Genomic DNA, 23,981 nt, shown 5'->3' on the forward strand with positions numbered 1-23,981 from the left:
GACGCAGCGATTCGGCTTCGGAAGCGAGCTGCTGCGGATTCTCCAGAAGCTGCGAGATACGCTTCGCTACACTCCGAGGCGTTTTCCCTCCTCGCGGCCAGCCAGCGACCAAGCTTCGCCCCGTCCTTGCTCTGTATATAAGCAGTCCGGGCGAGGCGGGTTTAAATCTGACCAGGTTCTGATGGCTTGGGCTTTCTTTGGTCGGCCACGTTGGAACACGAGCCTCGAGGTGCCGCCCTCGACGCGCCCGAGGGTCGCAGTCCCCTTCGCCTGAAGTCGCCTTTCTAAAAGAATCGCGCCGGAGGCTTGCCTGGCCTCCGATCTCCCGTGGAAAGAGCCCACTTCCGCGCCAACCCCCGCGGGTGAATTTGGGCAGCGCCCGGGGTCGCAAAGCCGCAGAGAATTTACAGACCGTGCGAAGGGCTAGAAAAATGCAGGATGCCCCAGAACCGAGAGGTTTTATCCTCCAGAGAAAAATGCAAGCGCTCTTCTTAAGAGACCCACGGGGGGGGGGGGAAACAACAACCCTTGCCAAAGAAAGAATCGGGGCTCTCCTTTACACAAATCAAACAATTCCAAGGACCCTCGGGGCTAGAGTTGCATGTTCAAGATCACAAGGTCTTGAAGGTTTAAATGCTGGAGAGGCAGCCTCACCGGAGTCAGTGTTTGAATAAACACGACCCGGGGTCACACTGCGCGGCGGCAACGCGATGCGCGTCTCTTTTGGAGAGACACAGTGCCATCCGCTCCGATTAAACAAACAGAGTTACCGATAAGAATTCGCCCCAAAGGCGGGCAAGCTGAAAAGTTTTTTGCAACTTAAGTTACCGTTGCTAAACGTTGGCGGAAAAACAGGGGAGTTAGTTAAAAAAAAAAGAGTGATCCGATTCAAATACCAAGCGAGCCAATTGTTCGCTTGGAAATGGTCTAGTCAACAAGCCACCCTTAGCTAGCGATTACTAACTACAACAGACTAAAGCATAAGCTGTGGTTTGTTTAGCCTGGGCTCCCGGGGCCGTCGGCTAAAGGAACCCAAGCTTGGATCCGGCCCGAAAGGACGAAGTCACTCACCGCAGGGTAGAAACGCCGCTGCCAACGCCCGTTTTCCCTCTTTTCTTAAGCCCGGCGAGGAAGGAGGGGAGGGAGCTCAGCGCAGGATAGATGGATAAAACGCTGCCGGCGCTCCCTCTGACAAAAAAAGCGGAGGCGACTGATCCCCTGCCCGGCACCTCGAGGGTCCGGGTCAGAGGCGTTTTCGGAGACGCGGCCTTAGCCTGGGGGTGGCAAACCGGGGTTTGGATGCAGGAGTTTTGCGCCGCCGCCGCCCACCGGGCCTTAGTCCCCTCCCGCCTGGAGATTTGCCCTGATTAACCCGCCTCTGATCTCCCCAGCGGGACTATGGGGGCTGCTCAGATGTTCTCGCTTGTCCACTTAAGGGGAGGTTTTTTATCCGGGCCGTCTGGTCCAAAGTCCGGCCCGCTCTTCTCCAGCCTCGCCTTCTAGAAAGGAGCGCGCAACAAGGCAAAAAAAGATGCTGAATTTCCCCCGCCGTCCTCCGTGGCTTTCGCTTGCGCTCCGCGGCAAATGAACCGCTGGAGGTCCGGGTGGAAGGAAGGGGGGGAAAGGGAGGGAGAGGGGGGGGTAGGCGACCGTAATGGGTAATCCTGCGTTAACCTACTCCTGCCTTTGTGCCCCTTCCTCTTAAAAAAAAAAACACACCCAAACGGCAGAAAAAGGCGCTCCCCAGAGCGACTCTTTTGGCTTGGTTGGCGATAGCGATCTGGCCGTGACTAGAAGGCGGGTTTTACGCCAGGAGGTGAGGCTCCCAGGAGCCAGCCAAGAGGCGCGCTCCCTCTTTGCAGGGTCCACCCCCTTGAAAGCAAAACTTTTTTTCTGCCAGGGTCTGATCTCAGTGAAGGCGAGCAGAGCGCTTAGGAAGAGGCCGGCGGGAAACGGCGCAGACCCCGAGCCCGGGAGGAGGAGGAGAAGGAGGAGGAGGAGGAGATCCGGACGGCTCGGGCGCTCGTTTTCGGCCCGTTGGACTTCGGAGAGGCTTTTTCCGTGCGGAGGGGGGAGGGGGTCTGCGAGGAGCGCTCCCAGCCCTGGGCCATGTATTGGAAGAGCAGCCAGATGTTTGTGTGTAAACTGGACAAGGACGTGCCTGAGCTTCGCCTCGCGTCGGAGAAGGTGAGCCGGGCATTTTCTTAAGCAGCTCGCCTTCCTGCTCGGAGCTCTCGGTGATCCGGAGCGGATTCGAATTTGCCTTGCCTCTCCCAGCTGCAATAGGCAGGCCCTTTGCTCCGGGGTAATTTCATGTCTTTCAATGAAACTACTTCGGCTTGTTGATGGCGAGTTAGAAAAATCTTCTCTCCCTTCCCGGGTTGTTGTTGTTGTTTTCTTTCCCTGCGCTGGGCGACTTTCGTCTGGTGGACCCAGTTTTTCCCTCCGGTTCCGAAATCTGAAAGCAAACTTGGCACGGTCTGACCCGACGCCAGATCAGTAGCCCCAGCTGCAAAGGAGATTCAAGAGAGGATAAGCTACAGTTTGGCCATGTTATTTCTTTTCCTAATCTGACTTTTCATTTAAATAGGAAACGTTAGTACGAAACACCTGCAGGAGGAAATCTAAATTAATCGAATGTTTAGGCTAGAGGACTGGCGCCGCTTCAACCGCTTACTCTGGAGTAGTCCCTTGACTTTAAGCCTCCGTGTGGCTTGAGGATTGTTTGTTGTTTCCTGGCTTCGAACTATTTAAGGCAATACACTCTAACCGGCAGGCTTCCTTGGTTTTTTAAAGTACATTTCCCGGCAATCAACAAGCCAGAGCCAGAATCCTAAAGTCATTATTTTGTCTTCCATGGGACTAATCCGGGGTAAGTGATGCATCGCAGGCCGTCTTAATTCCCGCCCCCCTCCATAGTTTTTTCATTTAAAAGTTACATCGGCTAATTGAAACTTTCGTTTCACCACCCAGAGTCCCTTATAGTAAAGGACACACCGACTCGATTTAATTTGGCCAGACTGACGCCAGATCAATTCAACCGATTACATTTCCAGGAAAGAAACGCTAAACCAACATCTCGGGATCGCGGGTGATGACTGCCCTGCATTCTTCCATTGGGGTCCTCCTGTCCGAAGAGCCAACGCAGGGGACAGAAAGTGTGTGTGTGTGGAAGGGGGGGCGAGATTAGTCTCCGGCCTTTACTCTGACACGCGGAGGCGAATATCTTTGAATTGGCGAAAAAAAGTGCCAACTAAATTGTTAGGTAGTTGTAGGAAAGGTACCAAGGCGGGGAAGAACTCGCCTTGCCCGGGAGTAGCAATTGCGCCTTGGTGGTCCCAAAGATCTCTTCGCCCCCCCCCCCCCCCGCAAAAAAGAAGGCTAATTATTATCATTTTTTTCTTTTTTTCTTTGAGAAGTGCAGAAACTTCTTGGTTGAGAAGCGAAACATTTTCAAAGAAAAAAAAAACCCCACCAAGAAAGTCCAGGTTTTTGGGTGAGGGAAGCACCTTTGGGACAACCCTGACCAGGATGATTGAGAGTCCCCATTTTAAACATTTCGCTTCAGACTGGCGGCGGCTGAGCTCGGCTCCCTCAGTCGCCTGCGGCCTGAGGCTGCCTACGATCTGTCTCTTTAAGGGTTAAGAGGCAACCCGCCGGAGTGAGGTGAGGCCTGAGGTAACTGCGACTAATTAGACCAGGGTTGCGAAGAAGCTGATAAAGGGAGAGCGAGGGCCGCGGCTAGCTTCCTTATTCGGCCGCCGAGCGGGTCGCTGAGGAGGGAGGTCGAAAGAGCCTCGCCTCTCAGCCTCGCCGTGTCAAGCCTTCTTATATATATATATGCCCCCCCTCCCTTCGTTTGACCCAAGGACCAATTGTCCTTAATGACGCCTCAATTAAATTCAGCTGGCTGGTTTCAAGGCTTCTCCTTTCACGGGACTCTCCTTTTTCCCCCGTGAGTTTTGTGTGTGTGTGTGTGTGGTTTAATTTCTCGAGTCGAGCCGTTCCCTCGGCCTATTAACTCCGCCCGGAGAGGTTTAAGTGGCAATTTACACCTCCGAAGGCCCAGAGCTGAAAGTGGAGGGCGACTTCTAATTGCAGCGAGCCGCTCGAGCTCTAAGCAAGCTGAGGCATTTTCATTCAAATCGAGCCCGGCTCTGGCCAGCCCGGCCGGCTTTTGGGAAGGCAAAAAAAAAGGCGGTTGCTGCACTTAGCGCTGGAAGGTTTCTTCCCGCCCCCTCTCCTTCAAGAGCTCGGCGTCTCCCTGTAATTGCCCTTGTTTAACTTTCTCTGGGAAGGTGGGGTGGGGGTGGTCGACAGCCCCGCTCCCTTCCCTCTGAGGAAACCGAGCCTCGCCTGAGGTTCTCGGCGCTAAAAGCCGTTCTGGTCTCTCTTTTGCAGTTCCCGAAGCTCATGGCTGAGGAGAGCGAGCGAGGGGCAGCCGCCGCCGCTGCAGTGACTGGAAGGAGGCGGAAAAGCGTCGGAGACACAGGGCTGGTAAGAGGCTTTCCTCGTGTGAGGAAACGAGAGGGGGGGGGCACTTTAGGTGGCGCGGGGAGGGGGGGGCGGGCGCGCGTTCTTGGGACTCGTGAGAACCCCGAATAGGTTGAAGCACATGAAGGAGCGGGGTTTGGAGGGCGGGTTAGGGTTTGAATCGGTTGGCGGGAACTCTCCCGGAGGGACAGCTGGCCCAGAAGCGCCCTCATAGCGCTCGAACGCGGCCGGCGGGGTAAATGCCAAAGAGGTCGGTGCCGGCGGCTCACGGGTTCGAATTCCCGCCTGATTGGGCGAGGCAGCTGATTGGGCGACTGCAGGCACGAGCGAACCCTTCCCCCCACACACACACACACATTCCCGCCGCCGCCGCCTTTGCTTTCCGGAGGGAGGGGCGGCGGCGGCGGCGGCGGCGGCGGCTCTGAGCCCGAACTTGTGAGGATGGTTCGGAAAAGAAACGAGGTTCGGGTGTCGAAGGCGCTACGCGGCGCCAAATCTCTGGGGTTTCATGGCCAGTGGCGGGAGAGGCGGCCTTCCAGCCGAGGTGAGCGGAAGCTCCGCCGACCCGACGTTTGCTCTCCTCCACCTGCGGCGCTTGGATTGCCTCGCTCCCCGCTTGTCAGAATCGCCTGACTCCCCGAACCGCCCTGGGAGACTAGCCCTGGGCTGGCTTTTAAGGAGGAGCGCCTTGTGGGTTAAGGACGGCTTGTGAGGAGATGAGATTTAGCGTTGTGGGACGCGGCAGGGGGAGGGGAAGAAAACAACAACCAACCAATGCCGCCAATCGAAGTTTGTGCCCTAGTTAAGCTCGGGGGTGGGGGTGGGGAAGGGCTTCGAAAAGAGACTTTTCCCAAGACTTGGATTCAGTGCTTTTTTTTGTCAAAGAAAAAGGTGCCGGAACTCACACATGTCATACAACCCACCTTGCCTACCCTACAAGGTTCCATCCAAAAAAGGTGCCGGAACTCCGTTCTGAGCGTTCTATGAGAAAAAAAAGCCCTGCTTGGATTTGAAGGGAATCTGGAGGGAATAGGGAGCAAGTCTCGCTGATGACAGACCCGTGCTTGTTTGTCTCTGTGACAGGTGAGTCCAGAGGTGGTGGCTGATGAGGATTCTTGCTCTTCTTCCACCCCGCTCTCGCCATCCTCTTCGCCCCGCTCGCTGGCTTCTGGCTCAGGCAGCTGCGGCTCCAGCAAATGCATCTGTAATAGTTGTGGTCTAGAGATTGTGGACAAATACCTGCTGAAGGTGAGCAAACGCTGGATCTGTGAGTGAGAAGGCTTTAGCAGAGTCGCCTGGTAGTAATTTTTTTTCTGGAAGGGAGCTGTAGTATGAGCTAAAAACAAACTTCTCCAGGAGAAAAAAAAATGACTTAAGGCTGAAGTAGAGCAGCCTTTTAGAATATTGCTTACCTTATCTGCAAGAGAGGGGTATGTGTGGGGGGGGGGAAGCTACCCTTGCTTTCTGCAGTTGAATAAAAGTTGCGGTCTTTTGTGACTCTTCCTGATGGGTACATTTGTCTGAATTTAAAGTTGTCTCTGAGACTCTTCCACAGCTTTGTTTGCAACCCATAGCAGCTGTTTGTGGTATAGAATAGTTGTAGAATAAATACGTTTGGACAGAAAAAAAGTATTGCTGAAATAATTTCCTTTCGTTGTGATAGATAAGCAGTGGCAAGTTATCACATAGAGAAACTCAGCTTTCGAATACTTTGTAATTATAAAAATATCTTGGGGATTAATTTGGAAAAACAGCCTGGATGCCATCCCAAATATTTTCAAATTGTGCCTTCTGCTTTTCTTTGTTTTAATGGACGGCATCAGGTGAGCTTAATTTAGGTTGCTATCAACCAGACTTAATGTTCAAAGGAAATTAAATTTAATTAAATGTACCTCTGAGAAACTTGGCAGAAGGTCATCTTCTTTGAACTTTCAGAAATAACATAACACTCTTGAATTAATTTTCATATTTGTCTCTATTAATTGAGGAATGTTGTGGCAGTGCAGTATTAAAAGGCAAAAATACTTTGTTAATTTTAATATTTAAACTTAAACTTTGTGTTCAGGGATATTATGCATTAAGATATAATAAAGATTGTTGATTTTTAATTCACACGGTTCATTGTAAAACAGCATCTTCTCAACACATTCTATAATTAGAGGCCCAGTGATTTAAGACTTTATTTGTACATAGCAAATTTTCATGCAATTTATGAATGACTTATGGGTAAATGGGTAATGATCTAATCTAAAATGAAACCTGATTTTATTGTAAAAGGACGGTAGTTTTGATTTTATAGTTGACACATTGCTGCACTTGGCAATAACTTCCTATAAAGAATTTAATATTTAAGTCAGGCCAAATAAATATGTTTGTATGTATGCATTTTCCAAGAATTAAATTGCTTTAATATCTGCTGATGAGGACTGGAGGCTAAAATAAGCTATGTTCATATTTTTCTCTGCTTTTTAGCTCTATGGAATTGTTGATTAGGAGAAGCTGATACTTCCTCTCAAAACAAAAAAATGTTTCATCCCCAGCTGGAAATCTTAGCCTAAGTCTTCAAACTGGACTTAGAATACCTTGGCATTAAATACTTATCCACAATAAATGCTCCATTTAAAAACTTGCCAGAGTCACTGAAAAGCAAATAACTACTAAACTCTGTAAAAGTACTCAAACCACATTGATCATAGCCATGAGTTCTGAAAAAGCATATGGACTCATTTTCTTGAGATGTCATCCAATGATGTTAGGCCTGTGCTTGTGTCTGTTTTTTCTTTTAAAAAATGTTGTCTTCCTAATAACTACTCTGACCTGGAAAGTTAATACAACCCAGGTGGCTAGAAAGGCCCAACAGAGGCTTCACTTTCTCAGGGTCTTGAGGAAGAACAGGGTAGAATAACGGCTAATGACCCTCTTTTACCGGTCTACTATAGAGAGCGTCCTCTCGTATGGTATTGTGGTCTGGTATGCTGGTCTGACAGCCGCCGATAGGAAAGTATTACAGAGGGTGGTGAGCACAGCACAAGACATTGTGGGCTGTTCCCTGACACCACTGGATGACATCGCCAGGGCTCGCTGCCTTGGAAGAGTGAGGAAAATTCTCAGGGACGACTCACACCCTGGACGGTATCTCTTTACTCTCCTACCATCGGGTAGAAAATATAGGAGTATAGCCAGTTGCACCAACAGGCTGAAAAACACCTTTTATCCGTGGTCTGTTAGGCTTTTGAATGAGAAATAACGTTTGTGAATTTTATGCAGAATTGACTTGGGAGGCCAGTGTGTGGTGTAGTTGGTTCACATGGTGTAGTAAGATGGAGGGTTTGTTGTCACTGTGTGTTGGGGGGTGGGAGCACAAAGGGAGGCTCAGCTAATCTCCATGTATACATAGTTGTACTTTGACAATAAAGATTCATTCATTCATAGTATATTCAAGAGACAGTTATTGCAGATGTTTTTGTAATATTCTCATTTACACATAGTTAAAAAAGTGGAATTTGGGAAATACATGCCAGGAGCTGATTTTCTGTAAACAAAAGAACAATATTATTATTGCTTAACTACAAACCAAACTTTCCTAATGTGTTGCATGCTATTCTAAAACTTTAAAGCAAATGTTCTGGAAATTATCAAACACATTTGTGTTAGGTAAGGCAATTCTTGAAAATTGAAATGCAATTATGAACTTGTAAATAGCGCTAAATATATGAATATTATTAATTTTCTCTGGCCCCTACATATTTTTATTTCTAAACCTTCTAGCAGCACCAAAGAAACCTCAAGATTCTTTTGATTTCTAATGGGGTTGTTGGTTTTTTTTCCTATTTATAAAACTTAGTCCAGACATTCAGAAAGTTGTATAAATATTATTTTCCAATACTTAGTGTTCTAACTTTAAACTATTGTACTATGATATATCAATAAATTTTACTAGCATGAAAACATATTTGTCCAGTTAGCAGACCAGTTTCATTCCACATCATGAATGCTGATTTTAATTTGTTTTGAGGTTTAGGCAATATTATTTACATATCGTTCATATTTATATTATTTTACCAAACCCAACTGGATTATGCTGACATTTTAATTTAAGGTCAAAGGCACTTTGGAATTTCAATTCTAAGAAATGATACAGTGTGGGTCAAAAAATATTTTTTGCTTATTGAAATTATAGCGTTACTGACAAACCATGACATCTTACTAAGACAATTTTGTTATCTCTGTCACTCCAAAGAAAGTAGATTTGCCTTATACTTTCATCAAATGGTATGTTAATATTCATAAAATGCATGTTTTGACTGTAAAAATAACTCACATTTTAAAAAAGATGTCACAGGAGAATTAGTATGTCCCTATTAATCGTATTCTGAACTTCAGGTCATAAATTGAGTGTTGATGGAGAAGGTCTTGGGACTAATGGAGGAACTCTCCCCCCCACCACCACCACCATATCCCCTTAATACATGTCTTAATGCTAACATTTGGTCTGTTTCAATTATATGAACCAGCTGTATACTAAACAGGCTTCTGACCTCTATGATATCATAACTTCTTATAAAGGTATTTAACTAGGATTAGATACTGCAATTCTACATGTTTCTATTCAGAAATATGAATTTAGTTTTCTATATGAAAAGATACACAAATTGTATGTCTCTATAGGATCATACCTCAACTTATTACCTAATGTAGTGGGACAATTATTCCCTAATGTAGTGGATGTGAGGTATCCATGGTAAATTTCACAAAGTTGTAATTGCCATAGTTGTTCCATTTAGTTTTTGAATTAGAAGTTACTGAAGTAGTTTTGCATGATATTTTGAATTAAGTGTGTCTATAGTCATAGCCACTATTTATCCAGTTTAATCCTGGATAAATATCTTTATAAGAAGTTACGATACACCATAGAGAAGCCTGTTTAATGTACAGCCAGTTCATATAATTGAAACAGACCAAATGTTTGCATGATACCATTTTGAATTAAGTGTGTCTATAGTCATATCAGGCACTTCACTCCTCCTACAATTATTTATTTTATTTTTATTTTAATCCCATTTATATCCCGCCCTTCTCCGAAGACTCAGGGTGGCTTACAATTTAAGCACAAACCAATGTGCTTAGCAATATTTCAAATCATTTATTTCAATATTTCAATAAACATTTATTTCAAATCCTAAAATAACTTGTACATATGTCTATGTTCAAAACTCATAGCGAGACAGAAATGGATCAAGAAACTCATTCTCAACAGAATAAGTCATTTATCTTTTTTAAATATGTGCAAAATTAGAATCTTTGTCATTTTACATTGTTAACTCTTGTTTTATAAATTATTCAAATAAGCGATGTCAGATTTCAATTTTCTTTTTCCTTCCTAGGTAAATGATATGTGCTGGCATGTACGCTGCCTTTCCTGCAGTGTATGCAGGACCTCCTTAGGAAGGCATACCAGTTGCTATATCAAAGACAAAGACATTTTCTGCAAACTAGATTATTTCAGGTATACTGTGTAACTCAAGTACATGTTGTTATTTTAAAACAGCAAATGTAAATCTGTGGAATGTTTTTCTGTGCAGAGATACATGCTCAACTTGCTTTGGATGGAATATTATCTGAGGGCATAGTGCTGCACCAAAACAAATATATATGTTCCTCTATAATGATATATATATATATATATATATATATATTAATCTTCTTTTAAATTGGGAAATGTATAGTATAGTCTTACTTTCAGTTTAAAAGATTCTCTTAGGAACAAACTATGTATATAGAGAGGCAAAGATTACTTTGCATCTTGCTAGATTAGTTTAGTTTAGATTTAGATTTCAGATTTAGTCTAAACGTTTAATTTAGATATAGATCTTTAGATTTCTTTAGACAATTAGATTTCTCTCAGACTTTTGGTCTAATCATGTAATGGTAGCAGCAGCCATACTGTAGGGTGTTCCTGGTAATTTTGTGGTGCTAGGTGCAGTAGGATTCTGCATAGCCCTATTGGTTGTAGCTAAGTAGGTTTTATCTAGTTTTGGTCAAAATATTATTCTGTGTTTTATACTGGTTTTATTAATACTGTGAGAAGGAATTTGAAGCTTGAAGAGTACTAGGGAACATAGTACAAGCATGAACAATTTATTTTTATTTTTTATTTTAATTCCATTTATATCCCGCCCTTCTCCGAAGACTCAGGGCGGCTTACAAGCTTAGCAGTAGCCTTCATTCTATGTATATGCCTGCTTATTAGGGCTTTCACCCACACCCAAAGCGGCATTATTACAAAGTCAGCTTAATTGCCCCCAACAATCTGGGTCCTCATTTTACCTACCTCGGAAGGATAGAAGGCTGAGTCAACCTTGAGCCTGGTGGGATGCGAACCTGCACTAATTGCAGGCAGCTGGTGTTACTTTAGGAGGCATTTGCCCACTGCTCCACCAAGGCTCTTATGCCACTGCTGGCCAACTACTCCCCCTCTCATTTGGTCACTATAATAGAATTTTGTTTTCTTCAGCTAATTATAAGCTTTTATTTACTGTGGGCTTGTAAACTTTATCCTTAATCTTGATGGCAGTTTTTACTGTCAGCTTAAAAACAACACAACTATATAACCTTTGGCCTCTGTATAAGCTTGGTGGAGCATTGGGGTTACAGGTGATTATCTTGAATATATCAGTGTTCCATCATAGACACACATACCATCGTGGTCTTTTCTTTCTTCAATGGTCATTATATTTAAAAAGGAGTTATGGTACGTGTTGAAAAGTAATTGCTAATGTTAAGCAGATTATATTTGCTGTGGTGTGGTTTTTTAGCTAATTACTAAAATTCCAGGTGCTTTTTAAAATCCTTGTATCATGCATGGTAACTTTAATGTTCAATGAACTAGAAATTTCAAATTCTAATTTGTCCTAATGTGAATGATACGTTGGCCCCACTCCCCCTTGCATATCTCAAAATGTGTATGCCAGAATGTGTCATCGGAGGCTGGAATGTTTGTTTTTTATCCTCAGTGTGGTAGTTGATTAGCCTTCTTACTGAAATCAGAGTGGATGAAGTGCTTAATGTCATTGGATCACATATGCTGGTCCTGATGAAAACATTATTTTATTCCTCTTTTATATGCTAGATGGGATATAAATAATTGCCCAACCGTAAAATTATTTCCTTGGGATGGTACATAATTAGAAAAACACAATTACCAATAGAAGAGAATATTTGTAGAATATCTGTCCTTCTGTCTGAGCTTGGTTGTTTTCTTCAAGACGTTTTATTACCCATCTGGGTAATATCAGCAGTGCTATGAGGCCACTTGTATATAAATATAGAGCAAATCCCACTCCCTTCTAGCACTGATGATGTTACCTAGGTTGGTAATGAAACATCTACAAGAAACCAATCATCTTATTTGACAGTAGGGTCAAGTTTTCAAATAAAAGTGTTTAAAGTTCCTAAGATGTTTTCTGTTCAACCTTACTGTCTTCTTCCTATCTTCATCTTTTTACCTTCACAAAGTGCAGTTACTTTCTCTAGCACTAAAGTATTTCTATTTCACTGCCTCCACAATGAGGAAGTAACTATTCCTGCATTCTCTTCAGAGCATCCACACCAACTAAGATACATCACTGAAGTACTTTACTGCTAGAATAAACTACTGCTATTTGAAAGAGTAAGTGAAAATATAGCATTTAATTACTAAGGGTTTGGGATTTATGACCACAGCGTAAACCTGTACTTTTCATTTTACATAAAGAAATTTTTAAAAAATTGTTTTAATTATACTTGACGAACAGTTTTTCATCCAAGTATGTAAGTATAGGTGGCCTGCATTATTTATTAATTATAATTATTTGTGAAATCTTAATTTACAGATGTGAGGTTTAGAAAATTTTATTAAATTTCTAAAGATATACTGGGCATTAACTGCATTGATTTTGGCAGATTTAATGGTGCTATTGCTCACTCTATCATACTTTTTTAACATTCTCAGTTTATTTTTCTTTCAGTTGATAGCAATATACTTGTTGAGTGAATATTGTCAAAATATTTAAAGAAAAATATATTTCTATAAAAGTCTTTATTGTCTCACTTTAAAAGAATCATCTATTTGGATTACTGCAAAACACTCATGTGTAGAACTGGCCTTGAAAATTGTTCATAAATTATAGGTTATTAGGAAGTTAAAGCTATGGGAAGTATATCACACCTCTTTTTTTAAAAAACAACAACAACCAAATGATTCTGAGAAATTGATCATTTTTTAAAAAATACGTTTATATCTTTTTTTATTATTTTGCGCATGACTCATCTGATTGGAATTAGAATGGAGGTAGATATTGATCCTACTGTGGTCTTCATTAAAACTGGAGGAGCTGTTTCAAATATTTTAATAAAGAGAAAGATACATTTTTCTATGGAAATGGAGCTCTTGCATTTTCAGCAATGGGCAAAGATGCAAGGCCTTACTCTTCCTTTTATTAAGACACAAATATGTGACTTCACATGATAAAACAGTAGTTACTATTGTTCTTTTGCTCTTTGATGCCCATGCCATTAATTTCTCATAGATTCCAACATATAAACATAATGTATTTAATCTATATCCAGTGTTGTGTGCCTGAAGATTATTTTGATGGTATATTCCATAATCTGAAATCAAGAAAGAATCTACTGTTTGTCTAAATCTTGACCAAATTTGCCAAGTATTTACTGGGTTGGATGATTAATTTTGGTTTTCACTGTTAGTGCTGAGCTTTTATTATCTTCCTTCCATCATTTAGTTGCTATTACGTTTAAATCATCTTCTTTTGGTTTTGAACTGTAGATTATCTGGACACAAAAATAGCATATTTGTTCAAAATAGCATGTCTCTTAACTTTTTTGGCTTTTAAAAAATACGGTGGAGTTGAAAAGGTTAAGGATTCTAGATGACTGATGATACCACATTTCACAAAGATACCCAAGTGTAAGGGATTAGCAATCTCAACTACATCAAGGTAAAATCCAGTGTGACTTCATGTATATAACATAACGGGGTTCCTGAGTAATATGCCCGTGCTTAGGTATCTCCCTTATGGTTTTCTTCAGAAGCCCTGGAAGGCATAGAGGAATGACATGTCAACAGTACAAAAACAACCTCTTCTTTGGGTTGATAAAAGGCAATGGAAATTAAACGATCCAAATCCAGGCTTTTCTGAGGCCAATAGCATTAACTATAAACTTCAGGCCAAGTAATGTTACAGAATCAGGCCCGTGACTTGTGTTTCGTTTGTTCTTGCTCTTCTCCTGTAGACGGTATGGAACCCGCTGTTCTCGCTGTGGTAGGCACATCCATTCTACTGACTGGGTTCGAAGAGCCAAGGGAAACGTGTATCATTTGGCCTGCTTTGCCTGTTTCTCTTGCAAAAGGCAGCTCTCGACAGGAGAGGAGTTTGCTTTGGTTGAAGAGAAAGTCCTCTGTAGGGTGCATTATGATTGCATGTTGGACAACTTGAAAAGAGAAGTTGAAAACGGTAAGCTTCCCTTTTATCCTGAGAAAGGCCTTTTCAGTTCTGGTCTCTGTAGATACAGATAGTTCCTTCTCCTCCATCATTTTACAAACCAGTTAAAAACACTTTTCCACGGTGCTTTTACTGTTAGTTAATTGTTCTGGTCATCCATGCAGGATAGCTCATCCAGCTTCCGTGTTCTTTCTTATGTCTTATGCTTTGTCACACGCCATCCTGAATCTTGAGGTCAACCTTTGAATGCATTTTGAAAAGCAATTTCTAACTTGACAAATTGTTCCATAGTTAATGTGTCGTTGATACCGTGGCTTCAGCGTTAAGAGAAGTTGACTTTCAGTAGCTTTTAATCTGTCTGGAGAATTTTACCTTATCCCTAGTCATGATCAGGAATATGGCTGTGGTGAAAATTATCCTGAAATGCAAGTTGCTTCAGAATACATATTCCCTGTCCCTGTCCAGTACATATTCCCTGTACTGGAATATATATATATATTATTTCTATTCAGCATTGTGGTGATAATATTCTGAGCAATAAAGTTTTTTTTAAAAAAAGACTTCACTAAAAATGTCAAAGCAAGGCACGATAAGTTGTTTGGCAATAATTAGATTTTTGCAGTTCTTTCAAAACATATTAACATTGATTGCATATTTGCCTTTAAGAAAGACACGCTCACTTCATTTCAGTGCTTTCAACTGGTAGATTTGGTTGTCAAAATTTAGCCAATGAGAAAAATTGTGTCTGCGAAACTAGATGGTAGTTATCTACATGAAATTTATTGGACTATTTATCTCTGCTAATTGCAAAATGAAAACTAATTTTCACCTGCATGTTCTAATCTGCCTGGTAGCTTGTGAATTTATTTTTAGATATAGACTAGGTTTATAATACAGATGTTAGTCTGAAAAATTGCTTAAAATTTTATTTCATTATTCTGAATAATTATGAAATATGTAAAATGTGTATAAGTAGTCAAATAAATTCCAGGCTATCTGTTTCAAAAGAGTAAATAATGGATATTTTCATAGTTTTAAGTATATTCTAAATACTGGAAGTTGGTTATAAAGGAATATCTGTAAATAATAACTAATATCAGTGCTACAATTGGACTTCTTCTCTCTTTAATTTCAGGGAATGGTATTAGTGTAGAAGGTGCATTATTAACAGAGCAAGATGTTAATCATCCCAAGCCAGCCAAAAGAGCTCGAACCAGTTTCACAGCAGATCAGCTGCAGGTAGAAACATTGAATCGTAGACTGCTATAATCAGACCTATGGTGGGGAACTGAGCATAGCCACGATGCAGAAGCATAACAATTGTACACGGTGCATAATTTTAAAAATTCTGTATAAATTAGTTGTTTATAAAGAAATTATACGCTCAATGGTATACGATTTCTCTTAATACCAAGGCACAGCATGTTCCTGGAATACATTTGTGAGCTTTTGCTGTTTCATATGAATTAGTTACTCTTCAAGCTTTTCAATTTCCCTCAAGGCAGTTAGTAATTCTGTAAAGTGAAAGCATAAATGCTGATCTATTTTGACTACCTGATGAATTTTATTAAATCGGACCTTTACACGGCTCCCATAATCATAAAAGGAGGTTAAATAGTTTCAGTTTTATGTAACATGAAGAAAGATATTAGGAAATCTGCAAGCGGCAGATTTCCAAAGAGCATCAGCTTTTCTATATTTTTGATGCCGTGCAAATGCAACAGTATGTGACAATCAAAACTCTTGTTCTTCAACCGAGCAGAGTGTCATAGTTAAACGATGGGATTAATTTAGTACTAGCTGCCAAATTGTGTTCAGAAATATTAGCTGGTATCTTTGTACTTCAGAATAGGATATCCCATACAAGCCATATTGCTGCAAAATAAGTGCAAAGAAATATGTCTATGAACTGTATTCAGTTACTTCGTTATTGCTTTATTTTGTTGTAAATAAATTGGAAATTTATTAATGTATTTTAGTATTCTTCTTAACTGCTTATTTAACTCTGTTGCATTGGCCACCATAACACTGTCATACTTTTAGGAGTTTTCTTTAATTGTCGTTTTGCAATTAAAATAATAAAATTTGTTTTAATTGTTGTTTTAGTCTAAGTGTTAGTGTTTCAGATATTAATTTTGATCTTGTAAATATACATAGGATATTTATTTAACATTTAAATTAAATGTGTTTATTTAGATTAAGATTTAAACCCTACCTCTTTTAACAAAATGTGCAGAAAAACAAAACAAAACAAAATAGTTTGCCATATATTTAAAACAAGATAGCCTACTGTCAAAATAATAAACCAAGAATAAAGAAAGTGAAGAGACAAAAAAGGAGAAAACTCTACAATTGGCAGAATTATTTCCAGTACATTGTATTTATTTTTCTTATATGAAATTAACTTATTTTAGAAAATACAACTCTAGCATTTTTTTAAAGAAAATTATGTGTTTTAGAATCTTTCCTATTTAGGGAACATAAAAAAGCTGACATACTAATACAGGTAGTCCTCAACTTAGAACAGTTCGTTTAGTGACCGTTTGAAGTTACAAGGACACTGGAAAAAAAGTGAAATAGGACCATTTTTCACGCTTATGACCGTTGCAGCATCTCCATGATTTCCATTCAGATACTTGACAACTGGTTCACATATATGACGGTCACAGTGTCCAGGGGTCACGTGATCACCTTTTGCGATCTTCTGACCAGCAAAGTCAATGGGGAAGCCAGGTTCACTTTTACAACCGTGTTACTAATTTAACAAATGCAGAGATTCACTTAGCAAATGTGGCAAGAAAGGTCGTAAAAAGGGGCAAAACTTAAGAAATTTCTCACGTAGCAACATAAATTCTGGGCTGAAATGTCATAAGTCGAGGACTACCTGTAGTTCAGAAATCCAAGTGTAATCAGTTTGGGGAAAATCCTAAAAGAATCTATTTCTCCTATATATTTTAGACTATTTGGATGACTATCTCTTGCAACCCTGTAAATGAGAGTTTTATCAAGAGGGATGTTGTGATGTTGTGTGTTGTGATCTATTTACAGTTCACAGACTTTCAAACACTTCTTTAGTGACCATTCCAAGTTAAAATGGCACTGTAAAAAGTGACTTATGACTATTTTTCGGACTGGTGGCATCCCTAATCAAAATTTGGAAGCTTGGCAACTGACATGAATTTATGACAGTTGTAGTGTCCCAGGGTTATGTGATCTCTCTTTATGACCTTCTGACCAGCAAAGTCAATGGGGAAGCCGGTTTAACTTAACAACCATGTTATTAACTTAAGAACTGCAGTGATGCACTTAAAAACTGTGACAAGAAAGATTGCAAAATGGGGCAAGCCTCACTTAATGCCTGTCTTGCTTAGCAACAAAAATTTTGGGCTCAGTTGTCGCTGTTAATTGAGGACTACCTGTATAGTTCTTTAATAGAAAATTCAAAGCCGAAATCCTTTTGAAATGTTTTGCACTATATCACTAAATGACACTGGATTTTATAAAAGAAGTACGAATAATAGTCCTTTCTCTATAGATATATATAATCAGCTTTACCACATGACTTGTACATGCTGCTGGCAAGCTAAAAACAATGTAAGAATTCTAAAACTAACTATGAATGAAGGAATTAGGGAAGAGAAACATTTGTATGTTTTGTGAAATGTCTCCTGGCATTATTCATATATTTCGACTTGATAAAACACAAGTAGAAAGTAACAAGGTGAATGTGTTACATAGACATGATTAAAAGGCCTTATGATAACTTGCCGTTGTATGTATTTCAACGACAAATTAGCATAATTTTGCTTTGATTTTTTTTTTAAAAATTTTTTTTAGAATTCAGGTTAACTCTGCTCTAGTGCTTTACTATGATTATAAGCCTTTAGTAAAGCCATGAACTTTCACAGGCCTTCATGATAACAATAGAACTTTATTTGACCATTTGTAGTAAGTTTTTAGGTCGCTGGTGCAATGAATAGTTATTAAGCCATACTACAATTATTTGGCAAGCTCTATTCCTTCAAAAGTACTATTGAGGCTACAGCATGACTTTCTTGATTATTTATGCAGTTTTTGCCAGTATGCGATAAACATGCTGATTCTTTTTCAGGTAATGCAAGCACAGTTTGCTCAAGACAACAACCCTGATGCACAAACACTGCAAAAACTGGCAGAAAGAACAGGCTTGAGCAGGCGTGTGATACAAGTAACTATACTGCATATTTCACAAGTATTGTGAGCAAAGTTCTCCAGTTTTATAAAGCTCAAAGTCCAGTTTATTTTCAGCTAAAATCATGTATAATAGCTTATAATAGTTCAAAAACACTTATTTTTCCATACACTTAATGTTTCCTATTAAATACTTCCACATGGCTGAAGCAATATGATTTATAGTTATCAGCAACATGCTGTAACCTTCTATAGAGCCTCTACAGAGTATATACGATTGGAGGGAAAAAAAATGAGCTTTATTAACTGGATTCTATCTGGAATTAGTGACACAATGCAAAAAATCCCACAACTGATACACTAAAGTTATTTTTTTAATTCATCTCTTTAGCATGAAAATAAAAGTAACAATTAACCGAATTCTTCTTCTTTTGTTTCATTTCCAGGTGTGGTTTCAAAATTGTAGAGCACGCCATAAGAAACATGTCAGCCCCAATCACTCATCCACTGCTCCTGTTACAACAGTCCAAGCTTCTAGACTTTCACCACCAATGTTAGAAGAAATGGCATATTCAGCATATGTGCCACAAGATGGGACAATGTTAACAGCTCTCCATAGTTACATGGATGGTAGGTACAGTGGCTTGCTATAACTACTCTGTGGACTTGAGAAGACTGGGTGAAATGAATCCTTTAGCTCAGGGTTGGGCACCATGCAACCCATAGGCTGCCAATTCTGCCTTTATTTTGTGCCCAATATCATGTTTGTGAGAAACCCTAGCTTTTCCAGGGGGTTGTTTAAAAACAAAAAAAGAATTAAAAACTCCATGACCTACTGTTGCAGAGAGACATTTGAAATGAGCAGCAATGTCTGCTATTGGCTCAGAAGGGAAATGGGAGCTTTACATATAATATTTCTCCTCAAAAATAAATGCTTTAAAGTGTGCTACTAATTTATTATTTCACTTTGTTAAAGAGGCTGATTCTGAGGCTTCTTGCATTATGTTGAAATCGCATGGAAAGAATGGAATTATGTGTAATTAATGTGGTTCTATCCATTTGCAATATAGAATCACAGGCATACATTCAGTGTAAAGAACTATTCTCCTCACCCACTAGTGGAATTCTGAATCCTAGACTTAAAACACGATAGCATCATTTCCTATGTACCTTCTTGAATTTTTCATATTACTTCTCCAAAGATTCCATTCAGGTCTGCAGTATACAACGTTTGCCCTTATTCTTATAGTTATCTATCAATATGGGTGGTATAAGAATTCTTCAAAGAAAAGTGAGATAATTCTCATGCAAAACTAGTTTTTTTAAATAATAGTTGGATGATTGATAGTGAAGTTGCTCTCCCCATGACCTTTCACCGGTCTTCATGATAACAGTAGAACTTTATTTGACCATTTCTAACAGGTTCTTAGGTAAATGGGGCTATGAGTAGGTATTAAGCCATATTACAATTATTTTGCAAGCTCTATTCCCAAAGAGTATTTGGGATTATAATCAACTCTAGCTCTGGATTTGTCCATAGCTAGAACTCTTTTTTTTCTTCAATGAGAGTGGGACTTTTCTTCTCCGGTATAACCTTTTGTGCATTAAAGAAATAATGAAATGTTTAAACACACATTCCACCTATCACACTATTTGAATTTCACATTTTTTAAGGAGAAAAGGAGTCCAACACCTTCCCAAAATGTTAAAAGGTATTATTTACATAGCACTTAAAACACAGACATACACTCCCTAATCTAATCATTCATGTAGATGAAAGAAATATATAATATTAAGGTACATTGACCTATTCTAGGCATATTTTGGTACCCATGATTGATTAAAAAGAACACTCGGTTCTAACAAAAGCGGTGGCTTCTCCTTTTAGCTCAAATAGCTATCATCATTTAAAGAACTATATATATTTATGATGAAAATTTTCTTAGATGTGTCCAGCAAGACGTTAAGCGAAGTTGCAATAAAATTTCTGCAACTTGCAGAACTGCAGGTATAAACACAGTTCAGATGGGAGAAGCAGGCATCACCAAGGGTATGAACATCTGGAAAGCACTGTCTTTCTAGACATGGACTCTTTCACAAGCTGTGAAGTGGGTACAGCTTGTTAGTATCCCAGCCATATCAATACAATTGGTTTTTTTTATTCACAAGTAATATTTTTCTACTTCCAGCCAGGCTGATCAAAAATCTTTCTATTTTTGTAGTTCATTCACCTTCTGCTATTGGACTCCAGCCTTTGCTATCCCATTCAGTGACACAACTGCCAATAAATCACAGCTGATTTATTTATTTCAGGGACACGAGATTAAGGAGATACATTATGAGTCACCTATTGTACTCTGTCATTGAAAATCAATTTAATCTTAAATAGCATCCAAAGTATTTTGAAGACCATTTTTGTTGTCCAAGTATGTAAGTATAGATGGCTTGCAGGACACTTATGGCTTTCTCCATAAATACTGTATGTTTACAAACTTTATTGAAGAGAAACATCTTCTTCTCTTTTTTTTTGTATTGTCTGGAAGTAGTCCATTCTAGCTATGTGTTTGTTAATTTATTTATCATCAAAAGAGCACTTTGCCTAAAAGACAGGACTGACAATTGTGCAAAATGTTTACAATTCTTTGTGAAATTATAGTTCATCATTAGTTTGTATCTGTAAATTATTGTTATTAAAGTATTACTTGTATTTGAGTTACATGCAGCCTACACTTCAAAGCTTATGTCCACAAATTGGCAAAATTTCAACTGCCAACATTCTCCAATTGACCTAAATAAAGCCTTCTGTCGTAGCATGCCAAACAAATATGGCAATGTGTTAATGGTATAATTGTGATTTTTTTTTAAAAAAAATTAAAGTACAGCATGATTCACTAGTTGTAAGGATATAAGCAGAAAGCACTCTCTGTAATATGTTGAATCTGGAAATCTCTAAATTGAAGGGTGATGACAATGTGATGTGAAATCATTTAAATATAAATGACATTGAACATTAATGATCCATACCACAAAAAGAAAATGCACTATTGGGCTACTTAGCATTTTTCTATTTCTTCTGGTTTGGCTTTCTCCAGGATATATTTTATCTGCCAAAGTTTCTGAGTTATGTAACCATTTAGTAGTCCAACACAATCCTTAAATACCCTAAGTCTTTTTAAGCGGTAGCCTAGTAGTTGTGAACTTAAAAGGATTAACCAATAAATCTGCTTCACCTGAGTTCAGCTTCAGGTATCAATACAGACATCCATATCTCCTATAGCTATTTTGGTACATATATTTATAAATCAAATGTAGTGATCTGTGGATCCAGAGGGGAAAATATGCTTCAGAGCATGAAGATTCCATTTTTGGGGCCTTCAAGGAGTTATCATTAATCACAGTTTTTTGTCTGATAACATCTGTCATTCTTGAGATTTCTAAAGCTTTCTTGAGATCCCTATAATGACAGTGTTGAGAAAGTTTAGCTCAAACTCCATACTCAACATACAATTGCAACTAAGCAATGAATTTATTGCAACCAAGATCTTTGGTTGCTGGTCATGATTCTTTAGATACAATTCCTATGCAAATAATAGCATCAATATCAAACCAAGTAATATATCTAGATATTTTTATGCAATATTTTATGTAAAGCCAGGTTAAATTTATTGATTTTTATCACCAGCAATTCTTATCCCGAGGTGTTAAATATACCAGCTGCCTGCAATTAGTGCAGGTTCGAGTCCCACCAGGCTCAAGGTTGACTCAGCCTTCCATCCTTCCGAGGTAGGTAAAATGAGGACCCAGATTGTTGGGGGCAATTAAGCCGACTTTGTAATAATGCCGCTTGGGGGGTGTATGAAAGCCCCAATAAGCAGGCATATACATAGAATGAAGGCTACTGCTAAGCTTGTAAGCTGCCCTGAGTCTTAAAATAAATAAATAAATACGTAGGAGGATGGCACTGATTGACTTTATACTCCCTAAAAGTTGCTATCATAATTAATATAGATTTATCTTTACGGTATATATAACATATATTTCAATATTAACTGAGCGACAATTGCACTATTACACAACAGATTCAAGGACCCAGCTCATATACAGGAAACCAAACATTGGAAATATCAAAGAGTTTTTACTTACGTCTTTTACAAAATTCAAATGAATTAATGTGGAAAGCATGTGTAACACAGATTAGGGTAGTGACTTTTAAAACACTGTATATCTAATAATTATGCAAGAGAAATGGATTTACATATATGGAGTCTGTACGCTCCTAGAAAGATTTGCAGATTTGGGTCAAGATGTCTGTTTTTAATAATTATTGATACTATAAGGGAGTTTGAATTATTAATAGTCTTAACACAGGGGTGTCAAATTGCCAGCCCGCCGGCCGGCCGCATCATCTAGAAGCTGCACCCACCCCATTGTCAGCAATGACAAAACCGTCCCGATACGTTGTGTGACGTCACGAGTTTGACCTGTCTGTCTGAACATGTTTTAAAATTCTAAGAATGATGAATCTACTCTTTTCACCTGTTACTGTAGAATTGCTCCACAGCTGCTGTGTTTCTCACTGTTGCTCCTTGCCTTTTGACATGCAGTACTTCATTGGATTTAATAGATAGAAATAAGATTTGATTAACTTCTGTTTATTTATATTCAGAAATTATTCTGTTTATTGGTCAGCTCGTATCTCTTAATGAGTGTTATATGTATGTCATGCTTGCTTGTAATTTAGGCAAACTATGAAGTCAGGGGAGGAAATACACAATTTCCCAAAGGGCAAATTAGCAATCCTCTCACGCTATGCACCTCCAGAGTTGCATAGTGGCCAAAATGAAGCAATCTGAGTGTGGGAAGTAGATTCAGGGAGTTTGCATATATATAAATTTGGCAGCTTTATATGATAGAAAGCCAATTCCCTACTATATACAGAGACATGTCCAAGGGCCAGAGTTATAAAGAGGTGGTCTATAGATTTATTTGACAAAGACAAATCTCATTGCATGACATCATCAAATTGAAAATATCATTACCTTTCCAGTTTATTAGCTATATTCTGTTAGGTGGCACGCACCGGTGTATAAGAGCCAGTTTGGTCTAGTGATTAAGGCACCACTTTAGAAAGTCAGAGAGCAGAAATTAAAGTCCAATCTTAACCATGAAAACCAGCTGGGTGACTTTGGGCCAGTCACACACTTTCAACCCAACTCCCCTCACAAGGTTGTTATTGTGGGAATGTAGTAGAAGCAGGTTGTTGGATATGTTCACCACCTTGTGTTATTTGTAAAATAATAAAGGGGTACAAATCAATACAATAACCTAGTGAACTGTTAATAGAATAGCATCAGAGTACCCACCATTCATTGTGTTAAAATGGCTAATTATAATTAGAGGCGATAAATCTCAATTTTGCTTTATGTTAAAATACATTTATTTCTAAGAAGCTGTGTCCATCTTAATGTCAGAGAACACCAGGGAATTTCAACTATAAAAGTTTTGAAAACAGAGCACACATGTTCTTCTCATTCATAGGAGCAGACACGCACACTTACAGAATAGCAGATAGCTTTAGTTCTAAGGTTACCTGCCACAAAATAAAGGGACAATTTGAATCAATCCATTCAGAAAGTTCGTCTACCAGACAACTAGAGGCAACAACAACAACAAAATAATAATTTGGAATTCTGCTGGGCGCAAATAAACGTTAGGTAACTTGACGGCTTGTACGAAATACAGTAGTCATTTCTGTGAATCTAGAAGTTTAAATCTTGTTGACACCATTTGTAAAAAGAGAAGCAACATTTGTGTGGT

At 39.6% G+C, this 23,981-nt stretch overlaps 1 protein-coding gene across 1 annotated transcript; it reads left to right on the forward strand.

Annotated features, from left to right (window-relative positions):
- Positions 1-2,109: 2,109 nt before the first annotated feature.
- On the forward strand, positions 2,110-20,463 carry LHX8 (LIM homeobox 8; the record flags this gene model as incomplete). Its single annotated transcript, XM_083360173.1, has 9 exons — positions 2,110-2,187; positions 4,402-4,497; positions 5,578-5,742; positions 9,879-10,000; positions 13,786-14,006; positions 15,130-15,233; positions 18,106-18,201; positions 18,611-18,794; positions 20,387-20,463. 9 exons carry the CDS (start codon positions 2,110-2,112, stop codon positions 20,461-20,463), a joined length of 1,143 nt encoding a protein of 380 aa, XP_083216299.1.
- Positions 20,464-23,981: the final 3,518 nt, after the last annotated feature.

This window comes from Vipera ursinii (assembly GCF_947247035.1).
Source record: "Vipera ursinii genome assembly, chromosome: 3".
NCBI classification, from domain to species: Eukaryota; Metazoa; Chordata; class Lepidosauria; order Squamata; family Viperidae; genus Vipera; species Vipera ursinii.